This window comes from Lissotriton helveticus, chromosome 2_1, assembly GCF_964261635.1.
Source record: "Lissotriton helveticus chromosome 2_1, aLisHel1.1, whole genome shotgun sequence".
Taxonomy (NCBI): domain Eukaryota; kingdom Metazoa; phylum Chordata; class Amphibia; order Caudata; family Salamandridae; genus Lissotriton; species Lissotriton helveticus.
This window is the reverse complement of record NC_136059.1, coordinates 1,677,463,991-1,677,491,443: the sequence shown is the minus strand read 5'-3', so window position 1 is coordinate 1,677,491,443 and position 27,453 is coordinate 1,677,463,991. Positions and strand designations below refer to the sequence as shown.

The window sequence follows — 27,453 nt, the reverse complement described above, 5'->3', positions numbered from 1 at the left end:
CAACGCGTCGAGCAGCAGACAAGCAGAAGGGCCCCACGCAGATCTCGTGGATGCTGGAGGGCTGATCTTCAGTGCAGGGGCTGCTCGGGGCTGGGGCTTCTCAATCCCCAAAGCACTTGGTCGAGTTTACCTCGGGAGTCGTGCTGGAAGCGAAGTGCAGGTTCGTTCAAGATGGCCGGTCCCACGTGTCTCGTCGCACCCACGGGTCTCAGCTTTGCTGCAGATGTGAGTTGAGGTCGGAGAGGTCTGTGAATCCGGGTCTTGTCGGGCTCTGAAGTCTGGATCCTCGAGGGAAGACGACAAAGTGAAGCCGCTGGACGCTTGATGGTGCCTGCAGTTGCAGGGTGGACACTCCTTGCCCACAAGGGAGATTCTTCAGTCTTCTGTGGAGCAGAACGTCGAAGTCCAGAGCTTCTTCTTGTAAGTTGTTCAGGATAATCTAATTTGGAATGGGACCAGCTCCTACCTTTATTCTCTTAAAGGGGGCTGCACTACTGACTAGGTCCCTCCCCTGGGTGGGACCAGGAAGGGGGGTGGCTACACCCCCTATCCTTTGTCCGGTTGCCCGCTGGGGCTGGGATGCCCCAGCAACTGGTTTGAACCGGTGTATGCACAGGGCACCTTGTGTGCCCCAGGCATGTCTCATTCCTTTCAGGCCTCCCTGTGAGAAGTTGGCCTGATATGCAGTGCTCACTATTCTAGTGATCACTATGTATCAGTCCAAACAACCCTTATTGATGATTGGTTGTAAGTCAACCTTATAGACCAGCTATCCTAGTAGCATGGATACGAGCAGTCTAAGGCTAAGACTCTAGAGGGCGTGTTAAGCCAGCTGTTTTACCATCACATTACCCCTTGAACACCAAGTGAAAGGACACCACACAAGTTGTTATGAAAATAAACGTATATTTATTTATAACAAGACTACCCTGAACTCTTTATGAGTCAGGGAGCTAAGCACACAACAAAACTCTTACGAAAATACTTTAAGTCGCACAATTTACACAAATGCCCTAGGGGCACGAAAAACCATATACACAGTAAGTGGAATGCGAACTTGCTAGCAGGTAAGTGATACTTTTCTAGACTCAGGAATCGCTAGGCCTACAATTCTAAACACTGTGATTAGATGCAGGAGGCCTGTGGACGTCGTGTGCAGAGTGGGAACTCTCACGCGTAAGGCGGGAAAAAGTCTATGGAGGCTAGCAGTTGCAAAGTTACTGTTCTCGGGCGAACCCGACTAGGTGGGTCGAAAACGGGGGTGGATCCGAACACTTAGGGTGTTGGACTATGCTGAAGCACCGGAGTACTTGGTTTACCTAGCCCAGGGGCTGCGGCTGCATAGGGTTGAAGTTGCGTCGGAAACCCACGTTGAAGAACCAGGAGCCTGAAGAAAGAGTTGCTGGCAGGCGGCCAGTGAAGAGAGTTCGTGGAGATCCAAGCCTGGATCAAGGAAGAAGAAACCTGTAAGCAGAGTGGACCAAGTTCTGAATCACTAGCCAGTGATTTGAGTGGGCACCAGGATGGCACCGGACGAAGTCACCTCAGCCAGGTGAGTGGGCGCTGCTGGGCTCTGCAGTCTCTCGGACCAGGAGGCGTTGTCGGCGACCAGGATGGAGGTGCGAGCTGTCCCACGAAGGTTCTTGCTGTCGACGTCGCTGGACCCAGGATTGGGCAACAAGTCTTGGCAAATGCAAGGCCCACGCGGTGGACCTAAAATGGCGTCTTGAGTGGACCAGGAGGGTCCAGGGTGCTCCTCTGTTGGAGGGGAGCAAGGGCTAGTCTGGAGCAACCAGACCAGCAGTAGTTGTCGTCGTGGAGCGTCGTGAAGGGGTCACTAGCCAACGGGCAAGCGACCTGGACAACGCGGTTGGCAGCAAAGAGCAGAAGGGCCACACGCAGATCTCGTGGATGCAGGGGGGCTGAACTTCGGTGCTGGAGCTGCTCAGGGTCGGGGCTTCTCTTACCCCAAAGCACTCAGTCGAGGGTCACTCAGGAGTCGTGCTGGACAAGCGTCGTGCAGTTCTGAAGATGGCCGGTCCCTCGAGGTCTCGTCGCACCCACGGATCACAGCTGGGCTGATGATGTAGGTTGAGGTCAGATGTGCCAGGGAAGCCGGTTCTCGTCGTGCTGGAGCAGTCTTGATCCGAAGGAGAGACTGGCAACAAACCGCGATGCTTGGTTGGTGCCTGCTGCTGCAGGGTGACTACTCCTTAGTCACAAGGGAGAATCTTGGGAAGAAGTCTTGAGTTCCTTTCGTGGAAAGTAGTTTCAGGATTCAAAGATGATCTGATTTGGAAGGGGGCCAGTTCCTACCTTTATCCTGCAAAAAGGGGCTGGCACGCGACTAAGTCCTGCCCTATGGGTGGGACTAGGAGGGGGGTGGTTACACCCCTCTCCTTTGGCGGGCTTTCCCCAGGCCAGGGGCTGGAGTGCCCCTGGAACTGGTTTCAGCCGGCCTATGCATAGTGAGCACCGGGGTGCCACTTGCAGTCACCTTCCTCTAAAGCCCTGCCTACCTAGGATACACAAAATCCTGTCTGGGACGGTGCTGGCACCGCCCCTGGCAGGAAACCCTTTGTCCTTGCCTCCTGGGCTGGGAGGACTCCCAGCAGCAGGAGGGCAGACTTGTGTCTCGGTGGCAGCATCCATTTTGTGGAGCTAAGGCTATGTCTGACTTTAACCGGGGTTACAGGTTACATACATGTCGTGTCCCTCTAGAAGGGTGGAATGCTAACCCCGTTGCCAGAATTGGCGAGGGGTTAGTATTCCAATTCGTATGACACCTTACTCGACATGTTTTGATAAAGCGATACCAGAGTTGGCATATAACTGCGAGGATTATAATGCACTTAAGAGTATATGGTATGCGATATCATGGAAACGGCTAAGGGATGGATCCCGAAAGCCGCAGACAGGCTCAGCTCATGCCAGAGCACTATCTCACACGATTCCAAGCACTCTGCCTTCAGGATTGTTAAGGCCTGCCATAGGAGTGACTGATAGGAGATCTGTGTGCCCATTTAGGTTTAGATATAGGAATACTATGTCTAAAGCAAAGGGTGATTACACCACTTTGCCCCAGCTGTCAAGCAGCCAGTTGTGTCTGATTTAGTTAGTCAGCCCAGGGGTGGCATAATACATGCTGCAGCCCCTGGGAGACTTCTGGGTGCACCTCAGCCCTGGGTACAGGGACTTGAGAGGGCCCAGTGCCAATTCAGTACCTGGGTACAATTTGGAGTAGAGAGAACAGCTAGGCTGTGGGTCTGATTAGCAGGCCCACAGCCAGGGAAAGTCGTAAACCAGTGAAGCAAAAAGCAAAAATCTGGGTGATCATAGGATTGCAGACCCTACTCTCCTACATGCCCTACCTCAATACACAAAATCCTGTCTGGGGTGGTGCTAGCACCTCCCAAGGCAGGAAACCTTTTGTCCAAGCCATCCTCGCTGGAAGGACTCCCAGCAGCAGGAGGTCAGACTTGTGTCTGTGGTGGCAGCATCCATTTTGTGATGCTGAGGCTCGAGTTAACTTTAACCGGGGTTCACAGTTACATACATGTCGTGTCCCTCTAGAAGGGTGGAATGCTACCCCCGTCGCCAGAATTGGCGAGGGGGTAGTATTCCAAATCGTATGACACCTTACTCGACATGTTTTGATAATGTTATACCAGAGTTAGCATTTAACCGCGAGGTTGATAATGCACTTAAGAGTATATGGTATAGCGTCATCATGGAACAGCTATTAGGACTTGGTTCCGCAAGCTGCAAACGGGCTCAGCTCATGCCAGAGCACCATCTCACATAATTCCAAGCACTCTGCCTTCAGGATTGATAAGGCCTTCCATAGGAGTGACTGATAGGAATATATGTGTCCATTTTAGGGTTAGATATAGGTATACTATATCTATAGCAAAGGGTGTTTACACCACCTTGCCCCAGCTGTCATGCAGCCAGTTGTGTCAGATTTAGATGGCCAGCCAGGGGTGGCATAATAAGTGCTTCAGCCCCTGGTAGGCCCTGGGTACACCTATGTCCTGGGTAGAGGGACTGATAAGGTAGCCCAGTACCAATTGGTAAATGCACCTAAAGTACATGGTTGTCAATTTAGAGAGAGAACAGCTAGGCTGTGGGTCTGATTAGCAGGCCCACAGCCAGGGAAAGTCGTAAACCAGTGAAGCAAAAAGCAAAAATCTGGGGTGACCATAGGATTGCAGACCCCACTCTCATAAGAACCACGACTTGTGAAAAGTAAAGGCCTAGGGCATCGCTGGGGCTACACTATCTGAACCTTAGTTTAGGAGTAGGAGACCCACAGGCGGCGCGTGCAGTGTCTGTACACTCACGCGAGAGTAAATGGAAAGTCAATGGAAACCTAAAAGGTAAGTAATTGAAGATTTAGGACACTTCCGGTCTTACTAGGAAGATACAACTATCAAAACTAGACACTAGGATAGTCAATCCCTACCGAAGTACTCGCGTTAACTCACCCATGGGCTGCGGGTGCATAGGTGTCAAAGTGTGTTGTGTTTTTTCGTTGATTCGTATGGAACTTTGGAAGAAGATGCTGTAGGCGACCAGGAGGAAGATGTCCGGGGGGGATCCAAGGGTGGATCGGAGTTGAAGAAGACGTAAAAGCAGAGGGGATAGAGTCTAGGTCACTAGCCAGTGACCGGGTGTAACCAGTAAGGAACCAGACGTCGTCGAGGAGCAATCAGGCGCTGTCATGAAGCTTGTCTTTGCAGCCACGCGGACCAGGAGGCGTCGAGGACGACCAGGTGCTGGAGAGGAGCTGTCCCACGAAGGTTCTCGCAGATGGAGGGGTCGACTTCAAGATCGTAGCCAACAAGCCTAAGGAAAAGCAACCCACGTAGGATACACAAAGGGCTTCTGGTGCAGACCAGGAGGGTCTGAGGTACTTCACCTTTTCAGGGAAGCAAGGGCCAGTCTGGAGCAACCAGACCAGTGATGGATTTTCAAAAGGATCGTCGCCACAGGGCTTATAGCCAACTGGCCAGCAACCGGACGACGCGTCGAGCAGAACACAAGCAGAAGGGCCCCAAGCAGATCTCGTGGAGTGTGGAGGGCTGGTCTTCGGTGCAGGTGGAGCTCAGTGTCTGGGTGTCTCGGTCCCCAGTGCACAGCTTCGAGGATGCCTCAGGAGCTACGCTGTTAGCAAGTTGCAGGCTTTCCAAGATGTCTGGTCCCACGTGTCTCGACGCCTTCCACGGTGCTCAGCTGTGCTGGAGTCGTGCAGCGGGGTCAAGGAGGTCTGGGAGTCAGGATCTTGTCGGGCTCTGTGCTCAGGTTCCGACGGGAACGGGCACAAAGCAAGCCACCGAGTTGCTGGATGGTGCCTGGTTGCCCAGGGTGGTGACTCCTTGGCCACAAGGGAGATTTCTTCAGTCTTCAGCTCAGGTGAATGTCGAAGGGTCCAGAGTTTAGTTTCAAGTCGATTCCAGGATTAATCTAAAGTCTCCAGGGTCAACTCCTACCTTTATACAACTAATGGGGGCTGGTTTAATCACTAGGTCCCTCCTATGGGTGGGACAACAAAGGGGGGTGGTTACACCCCCTTTCCTTTGTCCAGTTTCGCGCTGGGGCTGGAGTGCCCCAGCAACCGGTTTGAACCGGGGTATGCATGGAGCACCTAGTGTGCTCCAGGCAGTGTCTGTTTCTATTCAGCCCTCCCTGTCCACTACACAAACTCCTGTCTGGGGTGGTGCTCGCACCTCACCAGGCAGGAAACCTATTGTCCAAACCTCCGTGACTGGAAGGACTCCCAGCAGCAGGAGGTCAGAATTTGTCGGGGCAGCAGCGTCCATTTTGTAAAGCTGGGGCTCTGGTTACTTTAAACCGGGATAGTAGGAACTAACATGTCTTCTCCCTCTAGAAGGGTGGAATGCTACCTGTAGGAGAGTAGGGTCTGCAATCCTATGGTCACCCCAGATTTTTGCTTTTTGCTTCACTGGTTTACGACTTTCCCTGGCTGTGGGCCTGCTAATCAGACCCACAGCCTAGCTGTTCTCTCTCTAAATTGACATCCATGTACTTAAGGTGTCCCAATACCAATTGGTAAATGCACCTAATCAGCCCATGTACAGTGTACCTTAGGTACCCAGGGCATAGGTGAACCCAAGGCCTACCAGGGACTGAAGCATGTATTATGCCACCCCTGGCTGGCCATCTAAACAGACACAACTGGGTGGTAAGACAGCTGGGGCAAGGTGGTGTAATCACCCTTTGCTGTAGATATAGTACACCTATATCTAACCCCAAAATGGACACATATATTCCTATCAGTCACTCCTATGGCAGGCCTTATCAATCCTGAAGGCAGAGTGCTTGGAATTATGTGAGATGGTGCTCTAGCATGAGCTGAGACTGTCTGCAGCTTGCGGAACCAAGTCCTTATAGCTGTTCCATGATAACGCTATACCATATACTCTTAAGTGCATTATCAACCTCGCGGGTAAATGCTAACTCTGGTATAACATTATCAAAACATGTCGAGTAAGGTGTCATACGAATTGGAATACTAGCCCCTCGCCAGTTCTGGCAACGGGGGTTGCATTCCACCCTTTTAGAGGGACACAACATGTATGTAACTGTGAACCCCGGTTAAAGTTAAACGAAGCCTCAGCATCACAAAATGGATGCTGCCACCACAGACACAAGTCAGGCCTCCTGCTGCTGGGAGTCCTTCCAGCAAGGGAGTCCTGGAAAAAGGGTTTCCTGCCTTGGGAGGTGCTAGCACCACCCCAGACAGGATTTTGTGTATTGAGGTAGGGAGGGCTGAAAGGAATGAGACATGCCTGGGGCACACACGGTGTCCCTGTGCATACCTCGGTTCAAACCAGTTGCTGGGGCACTCCAGCCCCAGCTCTGGCACGAAACCGGATAAAGGATAGGAGGTGTAACCACCCCCCTCCTGGTCCCACCCATGGGAGGGACCTAGTCACTAGTACAGCCCCCTTTAGCAGGATAAAGGTAGGAGCTGGTCCCATTCCAAGTTAGATTATCCTGAACAACTCTACAAAGAAGAAACTCTGGACTTAGACGTTCTGCTCCCCAGAAGACTGAAGAATCTCCCTTGTGGGCAAGGAGTGTCCACCCTGCAACTGCAGGCACCATCAAGCGTCCTAGCGGTTCACTTTGTCGTCCTTCCTGCCGGAACCAGACTTCAGAGCCCGGCGAGATCCGGACTTCCAGACCTCTCCGACCTCAACCTACATCTGCAGCACAGCTGAGATCCTTGCGTGCGACGAGACACATGTGACCAGCCATCTTGAAGAAACTGCACTTCGCTTCCAGCACGACTTCAGAGGCATCCTCGAGTAAGTGCTTTGGGGGCTGAGAAGCCCCAGCCCCGAGCAGCTCCTGCACCGAAGACCAGCCCTCCAGCATCCACGAGATCTGCGTGGTGCCCTTTTGCTTGGTTGCTGCTCGACGCGTTGTCTGGTCACTTGCCGGCTGGCTAGTGGCCTCCCAGACGACGATCCACGAAATCTACACTGCTGGTCTTGTTGCTCCAGACTGGCCCTTGCTTCCTTCCAAAAGAGAAGTACCCCGGACCCTCCTGGTCCGCACCAGACGCCGTTTCCACTCACCGCGTGGGTTGCCTTTGCCAAGACCTGTTGACTCCAAATCCGGATCGGACACCACCGACAGCGAGAGCCTGCGTGGGACAGCTCGTGCCTCCATCCTGGTCGTGGCAGAAACCTCCTGGTCCACGTGGCTGCAGAGACAAGCGTCCACTCTTCACCTGATCGCGACGACAGCATCTGGTTCCTTCCTGGTTCCACACCGGTCACTGGCTAGTGACTTTGAACACTGTCCCCTCTGCTTTCAGGTCCTCTTCTTCCTCGATCCACCCTTGGATCGCACCGGACATCTTCCTCCTGGTCGCCTGCAGCATCTTTCTTCAAGGCTCCATTGACTTCAACGCGGAAACCCGACACACTTTGGCACCTATGCACCCGCTGCCCGTGGGTGAGGTAACAAGAGCATTTCGGTGCTCAAGGGTAGATTGACTCTCCTAGTGTCCAGATATCCAGTTGTTTTAGTCCTAACTCGTCGGAACTGTCTTTTACTTACCTTTTCGTAATTTGTTCTGCCCATTGACTTTGTTCCGCATCTCGCGTGTGAGTTCACACTCTGCACACGCGTCCCGTGACCCTCCTGCTACTTACCTAAGGTTAGGGTAGTGTAGTCCCAGTGATCCTACAGCCTCTGGGCATCTCCATTTCCTCTATCGATTTCCTTATACCATTTACTTAGTATATGGTTTGTCGTGCCCCTAGGGCGCCATTGTAATTTGTGCAAATTATCGTATTTTTCTTAAGAGATTGTTATGTGCTTAGCCCTCTGATCTCAAAGAGTTCAGAGGTGTTTGTTATTAATAAATATACTGTTTATTTTCATAACAACCTGTGTGGTGTCCTTTCATCTGGTATTCAAGGGGTTTTATGTGGTAAAACAGCTGGCTTCACATGCCAAAAGAATTTAGCCTAAGACTGCTTTGTCCATGCTACCATTAGGATAGCTGGTCTATAAGGTTGACTTACAACCAATCACCATAAGGGTTGTTTGGACTGATACAAGGTGATCACTAGAATTAGTGAGCATCATATATCAGGCCAACTTCTCACATTCGTGTGCAGCGGTTGGGATTTGAGCTTGCTGTTGTTTTTACCGAATATAATCTTGAGATATCATTTGAAAGATCACATAAGGTACGGGCCTAGCACACCCTGACTACAACTCTTAGCAAGGGATCAGTAGGAAAACCCATAGTGTAGGTAAGTGCACCACTTACACCTCACTAGAAAGCATGTCTATCACAGGAGAGGCCTCAGCGACTCCCCTTGTGGTTGGTGACACTCCACAGCCTCAGCTTCCAGGAGATGACAATTGTGTACCTCCAGGAAGCTGAAACAGGGTTCTAACCCTACTACTCCTTTTCTGTTAGGTCTCTTAGAGACATATGATGCTAGAAGGGCGTCTAACACAGGCCCCTCTGATCCAGCAGATGGGAGCATGCCCCTCTTAGAAGAGGACCAAGACTCTAACCTCCCTGAAACAGAGAATGTAGATGGTAGGGAAGAAGGGGACTTATCTGAGGATGAGGCAGACAATGGCCAACCTTTAGTCAGCAGACTTACTAGGGCCAACTTAGGCCTACATGGGGGAGGGTCTGGGGGAGCCCCAGACCTAACCACAGGCAGGCCTAACCTTGGGATTAGAAGAGATAGGTCTCACTCCAGAGACTCCAATAGATCTGTTCACTCCCAGGTCTCTCATGCATCTGCTCAGAGGAGGATGACTTCCCCTCAGAGAAGAGAGCATCAGGCAAAGATGAAGGAAGTTAATCTGAGGATCCAAAGGGAAGAACTTGCCCTTGCCAAGGAAAAACTTGCTTTTGCTAGAGAGCAACAATTGAGTGGGTTAGCACCCACTGGTGGCAGCATTATCCCTGGAGATAAAGACAGGAGTTTTGATAATAGACACCTGAGTAAAATAGTGCCCTCCTATAAGTCAGGAGATGACATCCACAAATGGACGACTGCTCTGGAGAGGGCTTGCAAAGTACAGCAGGTACCCCAGAGTCAGTGGGCAGCTATATTGTGGCTCTCCTTTGAAGGTAAAGGTAGAGACAAGCTCCTCACTGTTAGAGATGAGGATGCTAATGACTACCAAGTCCTGAAAAATGCACTGATTGATGGGTTTGGCTTAACAACTGAACAGTACAGGTTGATGTTCAGAGACACCCAGAAAACTCAGGCTCAGGATTGGACTCACTTGTTGATTGTGCTACTAAGGCTTTGGAAGGCTGGTTACTGGGAAGTAAAGTTACTGATTACACAGGATTGTACAATCTTATAATGAGAGAACAAATCTTAAATAATTGTCAGAACCAGTTCTTGCATCAGCACCGGATTGACTCAGATCTGACCTCTCCCCAAGAATTGGGAAAGAAGGCAGACAGATGGGTCAGAACCAGGGTTAAGCAGCAGAACCAGAACCAGGGTGGTGGCCAAAAGAAAGCAGACCAAAAGGGTAGTAACCAGAATCAACAAAATGACCAGAAGTTTTCAACAGGGCCCCAACAATCTAAGGAGGGTGGGTCCCAGAATTCCCAAAAGAAGAAGACTGATGTTCCAATGAAACCATGGTGTCAGTACTGTAAAACTAAGACTCACTGGTTTAGTGAGTGCACCGAGAAAGGCCCAGCACCTACCACTACAGCCCCTAAGGCACCTGTACCCCCTAGTCCAGTTAGTAGTGGTAGTGTACCCCCCAAGGCTATAGTGGGTTAACCCTGGGAACTGAGGTGGGTTCTGACTTAGTCAGAATACCTACTCAGGCTGTTCTGGTCTGTAGTGGGGACATGGATATGACTCCTACTATCGGCAAACGCCTTTAATCAATAGAAAAATGGCTCAGGCCTACAGGGACATATGTGCCAGTGTCACTATGGTGACACCAACCTTTGTGGACCCGGATCAGATCATGCTAGTTTCAGACTACCTAGTGACCAATGCTAGCAACTTCACTACCAATCACAGTATGGCAGTTGTTAATTTCTCCTGGGGAGGGGTAACTGGCCTCAAAAGGGTTGTAGGTAGTTCAGACCTCCCAGTGGATTGTCTCTTGGGCAATGATTTGGAATCCTCCATGTGGTCATGTAGAAATGTTAGGTATCTCCTCACATGTCCTTGCTATGACCAGGTTACAGGCCAAGAAATGCCTGTAGGAGAGTGGGGTCTGCAATCCTATGGTCACCCCAGATTTTTGCTTTTTGCTTCACTGGTTTACGACTATCCCTGGCTGTGGGCCTGCTAATCAGACCCACAGCCTAGCTGTTCTCTCTCTAAATTGACATCCATGTACTTTAGGTGCATTTACCAGTTGGTACTGGGCCACCTTATCAGTCCCTGTACAGAGTACCTTAGGTATCCAGGGCATAGGCGTACCCAGGGCCTACCAGGGGCTGCAGCATGTATTATGCCAACCCTGGCTGGCCATCCAAAACTGACACAACTGACTGCAAGACAGCTGGGGCAAGGTGGTGTAATCACCCTTTGCTATAGATATAGTATACCTATATCTAACCCTAAAATGGACACATATATTCCTAGCAGTCACTCCTATGGCAGGCCTTATCAATCGTGAAGGCAGAGTGCTTGGAATTATGTGAGATGGGGCTCTGGCATGAGCTGAGCCCGTCTGCAGCTTGCGGAACCAAGTCCTAATAGCTGTTCCATGATAACGCTATACCATATACTCTTAAGTGCATTATAATCCTCGCGGTTAAATGCTAACTCTGGTATAACATTATCAAAACATGTCGAGTAAGGTGTCATACGAATTGGAATACTACCCCCTCGCCAATTCTGGCGACGGGGGTAACATGCCACCCTTCTAGAGGGACACGACATGTATGTAACTGAAAACCCTGGTTAAAGTTAACTCGAGCCTTGGCATCACAAAATGGATGCTGCCACCACAGACACAAGTCTGACCTCCTGCTGCTGGGAGTCCTTCCAGCAAGGGAGGCTTGGACAAAGGGTTTCCTGCCTTGGGAGGTGCGAGCACTGTGAGAAGTTGGCCTGATATATGATGCTCACTAGTTCTAGTGATCACCTTGTATCAGTCCAAACAACCCTTATGGTGATTGGTTGTAAGTCAACCTTATAGACCAGCTATCCTAATGGTAGCATGGACAAAGCAGTCTTAGGCTAAACTCTTTTGGCATGTGAAGCCAGCTGTTTTACCACAATATAACCCCTTGAATACCAAGTGAAAGGACACCACACAGGTTGTTATGAAAATAAACAGTATATTTATTAATAACAACACCTCTGAACTCTTTATGAGGTCAGAGGGCTAAGCACATGACAATCTCCTACGAAAAATACGACAAGTTGCACAAAATTACAATGGTGCCCTAGAGGCACGACAAACCATATACTACGTAAGTGGAATGTGAAAGTCGATAAAAGGAATGGAGCTGTCTAGAGGCTGTAGGATCGATGGGACCACGCTACACTAACTCTAGGTAAGTAATAGGAGGCACACGTGTGGAGAGTGTGAACTCACACGCGAGATGCGTAACAGTGTCTATGGACAGTACAGTTCAAGTTAAAGATAAGTACGGACAATCTTGACTAGGTAGGACTAAAACGACTGTGGAACTGGACACTAGGACAGTTAGACTACCCTTGAGCACCGAAATGCTCTTGTTACCTCACACACGGGCTGCGGGTGCATAGGTGCCAAAGTGTGTCGGGTTCTCGCGTTTAAGTCAATGGAGCCTGAAACAAAAGATGCTGCAGGCGACCAGGAGGAAGATGTCCGGTGCGATCCAAGGGTGGATCGGTGAAGAAGAGGACCTGAAAGCAGAGGGGACAATGTTCAAAGTCACTAGCCAGTGCCCGGTGTGGAACCAGGAAGGAACCAGGTGCTGTCGTCGCGATCAGGTGAAGAGTGGACGCTTGTCTCTGCAGCCACCTGGACCAGGAGGTGTCTTCGAATACTACCCCCTCGCCAATTCTGGCGACGGGGGTAGCATTCCAACCTTCTAGAGGGAGAAGACATTTTACTTCCATTAATCCCGGTTAAAGTTAACCAGGGCCTCAGCATCACAAAATGGATGCTGCTGCCACAGACACAAGTCTGGCCTCCTGCTGCTGGAAGAAACTCCGGCAGGGGAAGCCTGGACAATAGGTTTCCTGTCACAGGGAGGTGCTAGCACCACCCCAGACAGGGGATAGTGGATTGGGGAAGGGAGGGCTGAATGAAACTAGACACTGCCTGGGGCACACAAGGTGTGACATGCATAGGCCAGTTCAAACCGGTGCTTGGGCACTCCAGCCCCAGCTCTGGCGCGAAACTGGACAAAGGGAAAGGGGTGTAACCACCCCCTTCCTGGGTCCCACCCATAGGAGGGACCTAGCAGGTAATCCAGCCCCTAGATTTGGTATATAGGTAGGAGCTGAGTCCCAAGACTTTAGATAATCCTGACTGAAACTCTGATACGAAACTCTGGACCCTTCAACATCCTACTCGACGTAGAAGACTGAAGAATCTCCTTGTGGTCAAGGAGTGACCACCCTGTGCAAGCAGGCACCATCAAGCGCTCAACGGTTTGCTCTATCGCTGCTCCCGCCGGAGCTCGAACGACAGAGCCTGACAAGAACCGGACTTCCAGACATCCAACAGCCCGATCCACAGCAAAGCTGAGACCCGTGGAGGCGACGAGACACGTGGGACCGGCCATCTTGAAAAGCCAGCGAAGTGCTTTCTGGGCAGCTCCTGAGGCACCCTCGAAGCTGTGCATTGGGTATTGAGAAGCCCCAGCCCCGAGCATCCTTTGCACCGAAGATCACCTCTCCACACTCACAGAGTGCTGCGTGGGGCCCTTATGCATTTTCCTGCTCGACGCGTCTGTCCGGTCACTTGCCACTTTGCTAGTGGCCTCTGTGACGATGAACCTTTGATTTTCCAAAGCTGGTCTGGTTGCTCCAGACTGGCCCTTGCTCTCCTGAAAAAGAAGATGCCCATCAGACCTTGCTGGTCTGATCCAGAAGCCATCTTCGATCCCTGCATGGGTTGCATTTGCCAAAGCCTGTTGACTCCGAATCGAGAACCGACACCGCCGACAGCGAGAGCCTTCGTGGGACAGTCCATGTCCAGCACCTGGTCGTCGTCGACACCTCCTGGTCCACGTGGCAGCGGAGACAAACTTCACGACAGCACCTGATCGCAACCCGACATCGCCTGGTTCCTTCCTGGTTCCATCCTGGTCACTGGCTAGTGACCCAGACTCTGTCCCCTCTGCTTTCAGGTATTCTTGGATCCAACCGGACTCTTCTCTCCTGGTCGCCTGCAGCATCTTTTCTCCAAGGCTTCATAGAACTCCACGACGAAACCAGACGCACTTTGACACCTATGCACCCGCTTCCTGTGGGTGAGGTAATGCGAGTACTACTGTGCTTCTGTAGAGGTTTACACCCCTAGTGTCCTAGTTTCAAATGGTTAAGTTCTAGTCCAGTCGGAAGACTCCTAACTCTTTTACTTTCTATCTTTACGCACCCATTGACTTCTATGTGTGCACACGTGTGCATTTAGACACTGCACCCGCATCCTGTGGGCCTCCTGCTCCCTAACAACTGTTAGTCCAGTGTAGCCCCAGCAATTCTCAAGGACCTAGGCCTTACCATTGTTCGTGACGTGGTTCTTATACCACTATTTTAGTATATGGTTTTATGGGCCACCAGGGCCTATCCATATTTGTGCAACTTTTGTATGTTATATTAAGTTACTTGTTATGCGCTTGTGGTCCTGTGCTCATAAAGAGTTCAGGGGGTTGTTTAGAAATAAATACATATATATTTTGAATATATAACCTGTGTGGTGTCCTTTCATTTGGTATTAAAAGGATTGCATATGGTAAAACAGCTGGCTTCACATGCCCTCTTGAGTTTATCCTAGGACTGCTTTGTCCATGCTACCACTAGGATAGCTGGTCTATAAGGTTAACTTTACAACCATCACCATAAGGGTTGTTTGGACTGGTGCAAGGTGCTCACTAGAATAGTGAACATCATATACCAGGCCAACTTCTCACAAAGGCTTTCTTGGGATTTGCCAGGCAACTGTAAACAGTTATTTACTTCTACTAAGCAGGGTTCATCCCTCGTTTTAAATCTGAGATCTTTTACTATGAAAGGAGAAATCTCTTACAGCAACAACTGGCAAGGCATTAACATGCTCTTGCTAATGGGGTTTCTAACCAACAAGGCAACATACTTAGTGAATGAATGGTCGTTTGCTTCTGATCGAGATAGGGAGGTAAGTATATCTCCTCTTGTCTTTCCTCCATCCTTTAGGTCTAGTTATACTTCAAACACATCAATTCTGTCACAGAGCCCTGGATGATTTTCAGAAAAACATAGATGGGCACAAATATATGGTGTACTTGTTTGTACATTCAGTTCCCGGGGATGCCTTCTGATTATGTGAAATTCCAGGTTTCAAGGGGTCACAAGTACCGGGGAGGGAGTTAATTCTACATGCAGTTTAGAAGCAATCGACTTACCATGACTGTATTGTTTTGCATCTTATTTTTGAGTTCATCAGTTTCTGCACTAAGTGCCTTCTTTATCTGCTGCAGCTCATCCTTTTCACGAGTTATAATTATTATTTGTTCTTTAAGTTTGGCAACTTCGGGATTGTTTTCACCTTTTAAAGTTTCTATTTGAGATTCACAAGTCTTTAATTGATCTTCAAGTTGTTGAACACAAGATGTTTGCTTTTGGTGTTCTTGCATGAGTTTTTCTCTCTCAGCAAATAGTTGCTCTTTCTCTTTCGTCTCTTGAAGCATTGCTTCCTTTATAGATGACAACTAGAACAAAGTTATTAATGCAACAATTAGCCATGCATTCATGGAAAACAAGTTACTATACATTAGCTACAAGTCCAAAGAAATATAAGCTGTTAATCAAACTATAATAGGAACAAATGCAAAATGACCAATCACTGTAAAACATTTCCGTAATGGTTTTCTATAAGATGCTCAGTGGTTACACATTTCCCACATTTGAAGGTTTTCGGGCAACATTTTTACTAAAACACCTACTGCTTTAACGCCATATTAAACTTGGGGAATAAAGACAAAGTGGCACCTTCTCTGAATGCCAGGTAGTCAATGTGACAGAAGAGTTATGCGACTATCACTACATTACTCCGACCCTACAAATTACCATCTCATTGCGATCGCTCATCTGGGAAAAGACAGAAAATATGTTTCTCCAGCTTGAAAAGCATTGACATGGAAAGGGGTGACTGAGAAACACTCAGCAAATATAGAACTATTTATGTACATATAACTGTACAATCCGATTAAGTAGTCAGAGGACAATGTCAGAATTTTGGACAAGGGTTTTGACTGGTAGGTGGCTTGATTTCAATATATTGTAAATATAGATCAAGAAAACTGAACTACGTAACAGGGCCATTTTAACACAACTCATACACCTTAAAATTGTTAAGAACAGGGTATGGAAGAAGAATTAATGAACGATCCATACAACAGAGCCAAAGAAGGTTAAAACTAAATACGATTAAGCTTTAGCAATGTCTTCAGCCAAAGCAACAGTTTTTGGCAACGAGAAAAGAAAATGACAAAGCATAGAAATCAAAGAACCAATTGAAATATGGAAAAGTATAGAGCTAAGTGTAAGGGATGCAGACAGTACAAGGTAGGCAAAGCTTACAGAGAGTTTAGAGATATGTGGTACAAGAAAGAGTAAGGGTCATTTTCGAAAGAGTGAGAAAGGATGGCTGCATGTTTAAATAAATGACGGAATTATCACAGGAAAACAGATATGCTGAGAGGGTAGACTGAGTTTAAGAGATTAAGATGATGATGCCGGCAAGGATATCTGGCAAGGTTAGGGGAAGCATTTTAAATAATGCTTATGAACTACAATTAGGAAAAATATCAAATTGGATGCACCTGTATGGAGCACAGTGAGTAGCACAAGATGTGGCGAGTTAAACTGAAACAGAGCAAAGTTAACAAGAGTTAGATAAACATTCCGTAAGACAGTGACAGTATTGATGGACTCATCTTGCAGACTAATTGTGGAACATTTACAAGCAATTAAAAAAGTTACTGACCTTCGGTTATGCTGTTTCTGGTAGACAGTCTATCTAATTGCTGACTCCTCATTGCACTTCCACCTGCCTTAAAATATGGCGAGTACTGAGCAGGAAAGGCTTCAGAGAAAGCCCAAGTGGACCACTAGCTTGTTTTAGGAAACATGTCTAAAAATAGCCAAAGTAGCTGACCAACCTGAGGCTGAAGAGGATTCAATTTGCAAAGTTAGTTGGCATGAAGCCTCTTTGCAGATCTATAAGAAAGCAACAATCCACTTATAGATTTCCTGTTTAGCGACAGCAGCAGCTTTCTGGGCATATTAGTGTAGGAGGCTGGCTAAGTATATTGTGCACACAACCCTGAGAGGGAATCAGGTGTGACTTCGGCAAGACTCCTTCCCCTCTGCAACAAACTCCCAGGACCTCTGCCCTACGAAGACAAAACGCTGCTCTTTTTCTTGCCCAAACACTGACATTGTCAACAGTCTTATCCAACTGCCCTTGGGGCCAGACTTCCTCCCGAATTCCCTAACGAGTACACAAGCTCTGCTTCAATGGACCTTCACTAATCATCTCTTATTGACAGTTCTAAATCAGCCTCATGTGTGCCAAGAAGATCTACAATAATTGAGGCACAAATACACCAATCTAATTCACACATTCAGCAGCATCCTTCCTTGATTGCGGGCACAGGCTCTCCCGTTGCCTTGAAAAAACAAGATTTGGGAGAACTTTCAGTATCATTTTTACAGCAACTTGAAACTAAAATTGAGAAAACCCTGGACTCCACTCCACAGCTGTATAGACTATCTAGTGGAACAAATCACTATCACTGCACCTCTCAAAACATAGAAAATCCAAGTTTCATGGCTGCCTCCGAATCGCCAAAACTCACTAACCCACAACACAGAACGGCCAAAGCTTTACTTTGGCAACCTCCAAGATGGATTTGCAAATGGATCTCTTGCAGGCAATAGCTATGTGTTTGGCAGATTTGAAAGGAAAAATGGACCATATCACAAACTTGATCTTTACTTCACAAACAACCTGCTCATGTTCATGTGCGGCCATTGTGGACCAGTGGGCAAATATTCCTGTGGTTTTCACCACCTTAGTAGACTCAGTCCGGGTCTCAAGAGCCCCCTCCGCTCCATCCCTACAACTGACTCCAACTAAATCAAAAACAGAAATGATCAACAATCCAGCTAACTTACGTGAAGACCAGTGTTAGACCTGGCACCATTGGCATGGGTCTCCCTTCCATTTTTGCGGTTGCCTCATGTGATTTTGCTGGTATTAGATGCTTTGGGCACTGTGCCACTGCTATTCAGTGCCATAGTGCAGGTGCTCCCTATTGTAAATTGATGCATGGATTAGTGATTCTATGTTTAGCTATTTTGGTTTAATTGTCAGACCCTAGTCTAGTGCACTGAGTGTGCCAGTGCGTGTAATCCAAATACTGCTGGTGGGCCTGCAGCACTGGTTGTGCCACCCACAGAAGCAGCCTTGTAAAATGTGTCTAAGGTCTGCCATTGCAGAGCCTGCGTGCAGTCTGGTACGATCATGCTGACTGGGCAAGTGCACCCACTTCCCAGTCCCTAAACCTTCCCTTTTCTTCATATCAGTCGCTCCTATGGTAGGCCCAAGGGCAGGGTGCATTGTAAGTATAAGATAGGACAAGCCCTGATGTGTGTGGCATGTCCTAATAGTGAATTACAGCCATTTTCGTTTTTTACTTTTAGCAGGGATTCCGTTCTCCTACAGAACTGTGCATAGAGACTTGGAACCTCAGTGAATTAGGGTGTGCCAAAACTCACCTTAGTACCCAAAATCCCCTTACCAGACTAGCTACAGTGTCTTATTGGTCATAACAAACTCCCAATATTTAGACAAACCAGAACATGGACTTAGATTACCTCGGGTAACGTGGAACACATGAACACTCTTTCGTTATACAATCATTTCAATTCAAAACAAGGATTAAATGAGGACGCAAGCATATTTGAAATGTTTATTCCCTAATGTAGGGTTCTCAAACGCAGTATCTTAGATAATACCAGCAAACATATTATAAGAAGCAAAATAATCAGCATAGCTACTAGTCCATAGAATACACAAGGTGACAACATAATAAAATGCTGAAATGAATCGGCTTTAACAACACCTGATTCTCACCCTTCCTAACTAGCATATTATATTATATCTAAGAAGGTCTCGTTGGGTTTTAGCAGGGCGGCCCATACCTCAATATCCTAGTGGTAAGTGATCACATCATCTTCCACCAGCTCTCTGCGTGCGAAGCACCATCAAGTGTGTCTGTGTGAGCTGCGTGAAGCAATATAAAACGTCCCTAAAGCCAGAATTTGGCTGCCGCTGTATGTATGTTATGTCTAGGAAGGTGCGAAGGTCAGACCTCACCACAACCACTGTGTCGTGTTATCCTTGAAGGCTTCAGCACTCAGTGTACAGACATAGTTCACTAAGCAAAGCTGATGGAGTAATAACATATTATTCTCGTGTGAATCCAAAGCGCTCTACTAGGCTCAAAGTTATAACAACAGTTTATGTGTCATGTGCAAAAGCAGCAGACAGGAAAAAATGGCGTTTAATCTTCTACTAAGCTCATGCTAACTTAACACAGCATATAGGCAAATATGATATCCCCCCATGATCCGAGCCCGGACCAGACAAAATAACATAAGGGGCTCAACGTTGAAGTGCAGAGTTAATTTGAGTAATTGAGAACAAAATATTTTCATCATTTCAAAAAATACAAAATTGTATCTTGACAATTTGTTCAAAGTCAATAGTTCTGTGAATCGAACAAAATGGGACATAACTCTGAAAAAATTAAAAAATTCGAAAAATTCAACTTTGTCAAAGTCAATAGTTCTAGGACATGTAAATTTAGTCATAATTTTGTAAACATATTTCAAAAATATTCAATGTTCATAAAAGCTTCGATTGGTTTCAGCCAAGGACTGAATATGCAAAATACGCAGCAACAGCTTCCAAAAGGAAGTCACTGTCATCATCAGAAAACAAATCAGCCATCCAATTCAATAGTGGGAAAGAACATACATGCTCTTCAAGTACCGGAGCCTCTAGCACCATGAGAGGACAACTCGGTGGGAACTCAATGAAGCTGTGTCCCAAGAAATCTTGCGCCGCTGCAAATACATTCCAACGACCCAGTACTCCATGCATCGCTGCCAAGGCCATAATCCTTTCGTCGGAACAAAGCAACTCGTGAGCAACTAAGGGACTCATGAGATGATTAAAATCCACGTCAGGAGAAGCCATCTTGCTGAGACACAAATACAGGGCCCAATCGAAATCGCAGCTCAGGCAATGAAAGACAGGCTGGACACATGAAAAATAGGAAAATCGAAACGATAATCCACACGCTGCACTTAAGGTGGCAAGCGGCAGCGTACCATAGTATTCAAGCATTCTGTTGCGAAACAGTACCAGGCGGGACTGAGCGTCTTGAAACGCAGGACGGGCACCCATTTTTCACAAAACAAAATATCACCAGAATGCCAGCAGCCAATGCTAGTAACGAACAAGTTACTTACCTTCGGTAACGATATATCTGTAAGAAACAGTAGTTAGTTTTAGATTCCTTACCTTAGAATATCCCCAGGCGTCAGTCTGGATCCGGAAACTTTTGCGTAGCAGTACCCATGCGCTTCGGTAGGCGTCGTCTGCAGGCGTCCCCTGCGGCTCCGCGTCCGTCGTTGGCGTCGTGCGCCGTGATGACGTCGCTGGAGTATATAGACGCCGCCTCCGCGCGCTGACGTCAGTTCTTTGTACACAGCTTTTCCGCGCCAGAACACGCAGAGCCATGTACGAACCAACACTGGTGCCATGCGAAACTAGGGCCCTAAAGGGGATGACCTTAACCCTATGTATCAGTTCGCAGAACGGGGAGGATGGGAGGGGCGGTAAGGAATCTAATACTAACTACTGTTTCTTACAGATATATCGTTACCGAAGGTAAGTAACTTGTTCATCTGAAAGAAACAGGTTAGTATTAGATTCCTTACCTTAGAATAGATACCCCAGCAATACCAACCCCGGTGGTGGGTCTGCGAACCAATACAGCTTACACCAGAAAGTCCTGGAGGACAGAACGGCCAAAGAAGCCATCCCTCCGGACTAGACTGTCCAGGCAGTAGTGCTGTGCAAACGTGTGCAGCGATGCCCACGTAGCCGCCTGACAAATGTCCTGCAAGGGGACTCCCCGGCCCAGAGCAGTAGTAGCCGCCGTGGCCCGAGTGGAATGGGCCCTCAGCCCAACAGGAGGCTCCTTCCGAGCCAAAGAGTAGCACGCTTTGATGCACAGGACGACCCACCGAGAGATGGTCCGCTTATGCACCGCCCGTCCCTTCTTCGCACCCACGTAGCCAACAAACAGTTGGTCATCCACCCGGAACTGGCGAGTGCGATCCATATAAAATGAAAGCGCACGTTTTGGGTCCAGACGATGGAGCCGCTCTTCATCCTTTGAAGGATGCGGAGGCGGGAAGAAGGAGGGTAAGGTGATGGACTGCCCGATGTGAAAAGCAGAGACTACTTTGGGCAGGAAAGAAGGTCTAGTTCTCAGAACCACCTTGTCTGGATGAATGGACATGAAAGGAGGTTTGACAGAAAGAGCCTGGAGCTCACTCACTCTCCTGGCAGAGGTGATGGCAACCAGGAAGGCCTTCTTTAAAGTCAGGAGACGGAGAGGACAGGAATGAAGTGGCTCAAAGGGAGCGCACATCAGGAAGGTCAGAACCAGGTTCAAGTCCCACTGAGGCATCACAAACGGAACAGGTGGATACATGTGTGTGATGCCCTTCAAGAATCTTGTCACAATAGGGGACTTGAACAAAGAAGGTTGATCAGGCAGCCTCAGAAAGGCCGAAAGGGCAGAAAGGTAGCCCTTGATAGTGCCCAGAGCAGAGCCCTGCTGGGCAAGAGAGAGAAGAAAGAGGAGAACCTCGGAAAGAGGGGCAGAAAGAGGATCCACAGCCTTTGCTGTGCACCATGCCACAAATCTGTTCTACCGGCAGGCGTATACCGACTTCGTTGAGGGACGCCTGGCTGCCAGAATCACATCACAGACTTCAGGAGGCAAGTCGAATGGCCTCAACTGTCGCCGCTCAATCTCCACGCATGGAGGTGGAGGCTGGACAGGTTCGGGTGGAGGACCGTCCCCTGCTGCTGCGACAGAAGGTCCTCCTGAAGGGGCAGGCGGATCGGGGGACCGACTGACATGCTGAGTAGCTTGGGATACCAGTATCTTCGAGCCCAGTCCGGAGCCACAAGGATGACTTGGGCCCGGTCGCGCCTGATCTTCTTCAGCACTCTGGGCAGAAGTGGTATAGGCGGAAAGGCGTATAACAGACCGCAACTCCACTCGCGCCGAAAGGCGTCGCCGTGCGAGTGCAGTCTTGGAAACTCCAACGCGCAGAACTGATGACATTGCGCGTTCTCTTCTGTGGCGAATAGATCTAACCAAGGCTCTCCCTATCGCAGAAAGAGGCCTTGCGCCACGTCCGAGTTCAGACGCCATTTGTGATCCATCGAGCACCGACGGCTGAGTTCGTCCGCCCTGGCGTTCAGAGAACCTGCCAGGTGTTGAACCGTCAGAGTCACGCCCTGACGTTCCAGCCATTGCCAGAGACGCAGGGCCTCCTGGCAAAGGGTCCACGACCCCACCCCGCCTTGTTTGTTGCAGTACCACATGGCGGTGGTGTTGTCCGTGAACACCTGCACTACACTCCCGTTGACAAAGGGGAGGAATGCCTTCAGTGCCAGACGAATCGCCCGCAGCTCCAACAGGTTTATATGGAGCCGGGACTCCGCCGGAGACCAGAGGCCTCTGATCTCCGCCTCTCCCAAGTGGCCTCCCCAGCCCTGGAGGGACGCGTCCGTCACAACAACGTGCTCCGGTTGGGGAAGGGAGAGGGATCTGCCGCTGACCCAATCGCGGTCCGTAAGCCACCACTGCAGTTGTCTCGCAGTGCCCTCCGAGATCAAGACATGGTCGGACAAGTTGCCCTGATGCTGGGCCCACTGAAACTTCAGGTCCCACTGCAGAGCCCGCATCCGCCACCGGGCGTGATGCACCAGAAGGATGCAGGAAGCCATCAGCCCCAGCAGCCGCAGCGTCAACCTGACCGAAACCCGGGATAACGGCTGGAAGATGGGAATCAAAGCCTGTATATCCTGGACCCGCCGTTCCGGTGGATAGACCCGAAACTGCGCCGAGTCGAGAACCGCTCCGATGAAAAGTAGCTTTTGGGAGGGACACAGGTGTGATTTCGGCACATTGATGGAAAACCCCAGCCCATGCAGGAGGTCTGCCGTCATCTGAAGGTGGTGGACGACTGTCTGGGGCGAGCCCGCCTTCAACAACCAGTCGTCTAGATAGGGGAAGACTGAAAACCCCTGATCTGCGCAGATGGGCTGCGACCACCGCCATCACCTTTGTGAACACCCGTGGGGCGCTGGTAAGGCCGAAGGGGAGCACGATAAACTGAAAATGCTCCTGGCCTACCGTGAACCGCAGGTAACGCCGGCAGGACGGGGATGTGAAAATACGCATCCCGCAAGTCCAACGCTACCATCCAGTCTTGCGGGTGTAGAGCAGCCAAGACCTGAGCCAATGTCAACATCTTGAACTTCTCCTTCCGGAGGAAGCCGTTGACGTCCCTTAGGTCCAAGATAGGACGTAGGCCCCCTTTGTCCTTCTTGGGTACCAGAAAGTAGTGGGAATAGCAACCACACCCTTCTTCCAGACCCAGGAACGTGCTCGATGGCCCCCTTGGCCAAGAGGGCTGTAACTTCCTCCTGCAGAAGTGTCAAGTGGTCCCCCGACACACGGTGGTTCTGCGGTGGCATGGCTGGAGGAGTGGTCTCGAAGGGGAGGGAGTAGCCCCTTCGGACGAGCTGCAGCACCCACCTGTCCGATGTTATCGTGCACCAGTGGGAGAGGTGATGGCGAACCCTGCCGCCCACTGGCGTCACATGGGCCTGAAAGCACGGACTAGGAGGATTTAGAGGCAGATGCTGCGGGGGGAGGTGTGGTCTGACCTCGCCGCCACCACGGGGGTTCCCACGGCCGCCGCCGCGTTGAGAAGTCTGTTGCGGCGCGTGGCTGGCAGCACGTGTGGGACCGCCCCTTCCGTGGCCACGAAAGGAGCGAAACGAACCCGTCTGCTGGCGCTGGGTCGAGAGACCCAAGGACTTGGCCGTGACCCTGGAGTCCTTGAAGCGTTCCAGCGCATGGTCCGCTTTGTCGCCAAACAGGCGACTGCCATCAAACGGCATGGCCATCAATGCAGACTGGACATCTGCCGAGAAATTGGCGGATCTCAGCCAGGCGTGGCGACGAATCGCCACCGTCGTGGACATCGCCCTGCCCAGTGAGTCGGTCGTATCAAGACCACACCGTATGGAGTATCTTGCTGCGTCTCGGCCTTCAATCATAGCCTTGCCGAGCTTAGCCCGTACCTCCTGCGGGCATTCAGGCAGCAGTTCCGCGACCGTATCCCACAGAGTGGGTGTAGCGGCCTAAGAGGCACGCGGTGTTGCAAGACCGCAGTCCCAGATTCAGGGACGAAAAGACCTTCTTCCCATACTGGTCGTACCTCTTAGATTCCCGGTCGGGCGGGGCCGACGGGAATGCGGTCTGGGAAGTCGAGGCCTGGATCACCAGGCTCTCAGGGGTGGGATGGGTGGACAAGAACTTTGGGTCATCCGTACACGGACGGTGGCGTCTGGCCACGTTCCTATCAACAGGCGAACCTGAAGCGGGCCTGGACCACGTGCCCAAAAGAACGTCAGTTAAGGCCTCATTGAACGGCAGCAGTGGCTCCTGTGGGCATGACTGCGGTTTGAGTACCTCAGTGAGGATGTTAGTCCTCACGGCCGCGACGGGGAGCTCAAGGTGTAAGGCCTTGGCAGCCCTCATCAATACCACTGAATAAGCTGCCCCCTCCTCCGTAGCCACGGTAGGAGGCGAGACAAAGCCAGGGTTGGGGGAGTCATCCAGACAACTGGCGTCACCCAAGTCACCTGTCCAGTCCACATCGTACTGACACTCGCGGGTCAGAGGGTCCTCAGACCCCTCCCACTCCTCTCCGCAATCTACATCCTCACCATATTCGGAGTCAACAATGTAGACCGACTCCCCGGGGTCAACAGGCCCCATCGGCGTCGGACTCGGCGTCGGGCGACGCCGGTTCGACTCCGCGGCCGGAGTCGGAGAGGGAATGGGGGCGGCGCCGCCCGGAGCCGGAGACCCGGCGCCACGCGGGGCGGCGCCGTGGGTTGCCCCGATGGAATCGGCGCCGGAGAGGCCGGGTGACCAGCCGGCGTCGACCCTGAAGGTCCCTGCGGCACCGGGGCCGGAGCCGTCGGCGACGTCGGGGCCGGAGCACCCGACGGCGTCGAGGCAGGAGCACCCGAACCGCTAGGACCCCCGGACGGGACCACTGGGCCCGCAGGCACGGTAGGCCCCGCCGGAGGAGACGGTGCCCTCATGGCCATGAGGAACGCCTCTATCTCCTCGGGTGACGCGCCCTGCCCAGGGACCGCAGGGTATGGAGTAGGCCGCGTCGGCGACTCACGCGGAGCCGCCCGAACCCCCGGCCGCATCGCGCGAGCGTCGGGGGGGGCGGGGGGGGGAGTCGGGGGTACGATGACGACGCCCGACTTCTTGTGCTTCCTACCTGAGGAACCAGAGGAATGGTGACGACTCCCGGAGCGCTCGCGACGGCTCCGCGACCGCTCCCTCGATCTCAGTCCGGACCGGGACCACTCTCGCCGTGGGGCCGACACCCGGAGCTCGAGTAGCTTGCGGGACCGCTCCCGTCTAGCTTTAGTCGTCAAGGCCCGGCAATCGACACAGTCGTCCACGGCTGGTCGGGGCCCAGGCACCGGAGGCAGAGTCGGTGATGATCCGTGACCGACATCGTGCGGTCACAGTCGTCACAGTTCTTAAAACCGGGCATCCTACCGGCACCGTAAGAAGAATCAAGGATTCAAAAAAAAACTTTGGTCAAAGACCGGAGTACTGCTCTTCGGATCTGCGCTAACTGGCGCGGAAAAAAGAAGAACTGACGTCAGCGCGCGGAGGCGGCGTCTATATACTCCAGCGACGTCATCACGGCGCACGACGCCAACGACGGACGCGGAGCCGCAGGGGACGCCTGCAGACGACGCCTACCGACGCGCATGGGTACTGCTACGCAAAAGTTTCCGGATCCAGTCTGACGCCTGGGGATATTCTAAGGTAAGGAATCTAATACTATCTTGTTTCTTTCAGATACAGGAAACCCACCAAACAGGCTTGAAAAGATTGAATGGAGGAAAGCAGGAATTACTCCAAATATTTTTTCAAATGAAGTCACAAGACCGCTGCTAACTATTTTAAAAAAATGTGCCAGGCCTGACGTGGTGGACTCGTTAAAGATTGTGTGAATCAGCTCACTGAAATGTAACGGTAGGTCAGTATTTATTAAGGCTTGCACCTCTGTGCGGGTGTTGGCAATGTGAAGGACAAATGTTTCACGAGCCGAAGTCAGAGCAACCTCTTTTTGTGACAAGAGGGCTCTTATTCTACTCATTCCATTGAACTCTGCTCTCAAGGTTGGAATTCGCGGCCAGATGGAAGCATCTGAGTTCCCATGCGGGGGTGGATACAAAACATTTTTACAGCACACCACGCGTTCAGATACTGTAACAACATAAGCAACGCCTTTTAATAGTCCACAACAATCTTCATTATTTAAAAGTAAATAGCTGCCGTTTGCCAGTAAAGTGAAAGTCGGGGCTATTGCGGGAAAGGGAGTACCTTTCAAAACACATGCTAAATAAGGCCGTTCCTGGTTGCAAGAACCGTGCAATTGGATATGTCTACACATTAATGAGTGATCAGGTGTTTCCGTGCACTCTTCACCCTTGAGATAAACCTCCCTCCCGTCTCTAAGGCATCTGTAAGTAAAAGGAAGCGACCAGGCTTCATGGAGGTATGAACTACCCAGTGGCTCGTATCTACCAATAGCCAAATATTTTAAACAGTTTGTAAATTTAAATAAAGCAAACGGTAACTTAATTAAACCTTGGATAAGCCACGTCGCACCCGTCTTCTCTGCTACAGAGAATGGTAAAGACTCCAACCTTTCAATGTGTAACATGGAAAAAGACGCATCTCATTAAAAGCAAACGTTGCTTTTCGGTCAAATTAAAAGGGGTAAAAAGAAAGGAGACATTCATGTAGGTCCAAGGCACCTTTCTGGCTTTAAGCGTCTGTAGGGTCCATACAAACTGCATAATGGAACGCAATTGATTCTGACCATGGTATAACACAGACACTTCATCTAGTACAATATCAACAACAGACTATACAATATTATCCAATGTGTAAATTCGGGAAGAAAGCGTGTTAATGCTATTATCTATAACTTCAAGTACCTTATCCAAGTTAGCTTGATCAATAGCCCTAAGGCGGGTAGCCGCTTCAATCTGCGATGTTTTCCAAATTTCATTACAAACAGCATATATCCATCTTTTTGATCTACCACTAGCCGGGCCTTTTATAAAATCATTTAGATCAACATCACCATTCAGTTTAGAGAGGTGTAGTTTAACTGAAGCCAAGGTAGAATGTTGAAGCCAATTCTGACATCATTTTCCTATTGAATAAGTGGTGACAGAATGGTCATTCTCAAAAAGGGGATCTGCCCTAATTTGTTTGAAGCCATCAGCTAAACCCAGAAAACGATGTTGGCACGA

At 50.1% G+C, this 27,453-nt stretch overlaps 1 protein-coding gene across 1 annotated transcript in view; it reads right to left on the bottom strand.

Moving 5' to 3' along the window:
* LOC144818836 (uncharacterized) overlaps window positions 1-27,453 on the bottom strand; it is a 1,999,126-nt gene that overhangs the window by 497,484 nt on the left and 1,474,189 nt on the right. Inside the window, 1 exon segment of the mRNA XM_078676624.1 lies at window positions 15,101-15,406. Coding sequence (XP_078532750.1) covers window positions 15,101-15,406 — 306 coding nt within the window.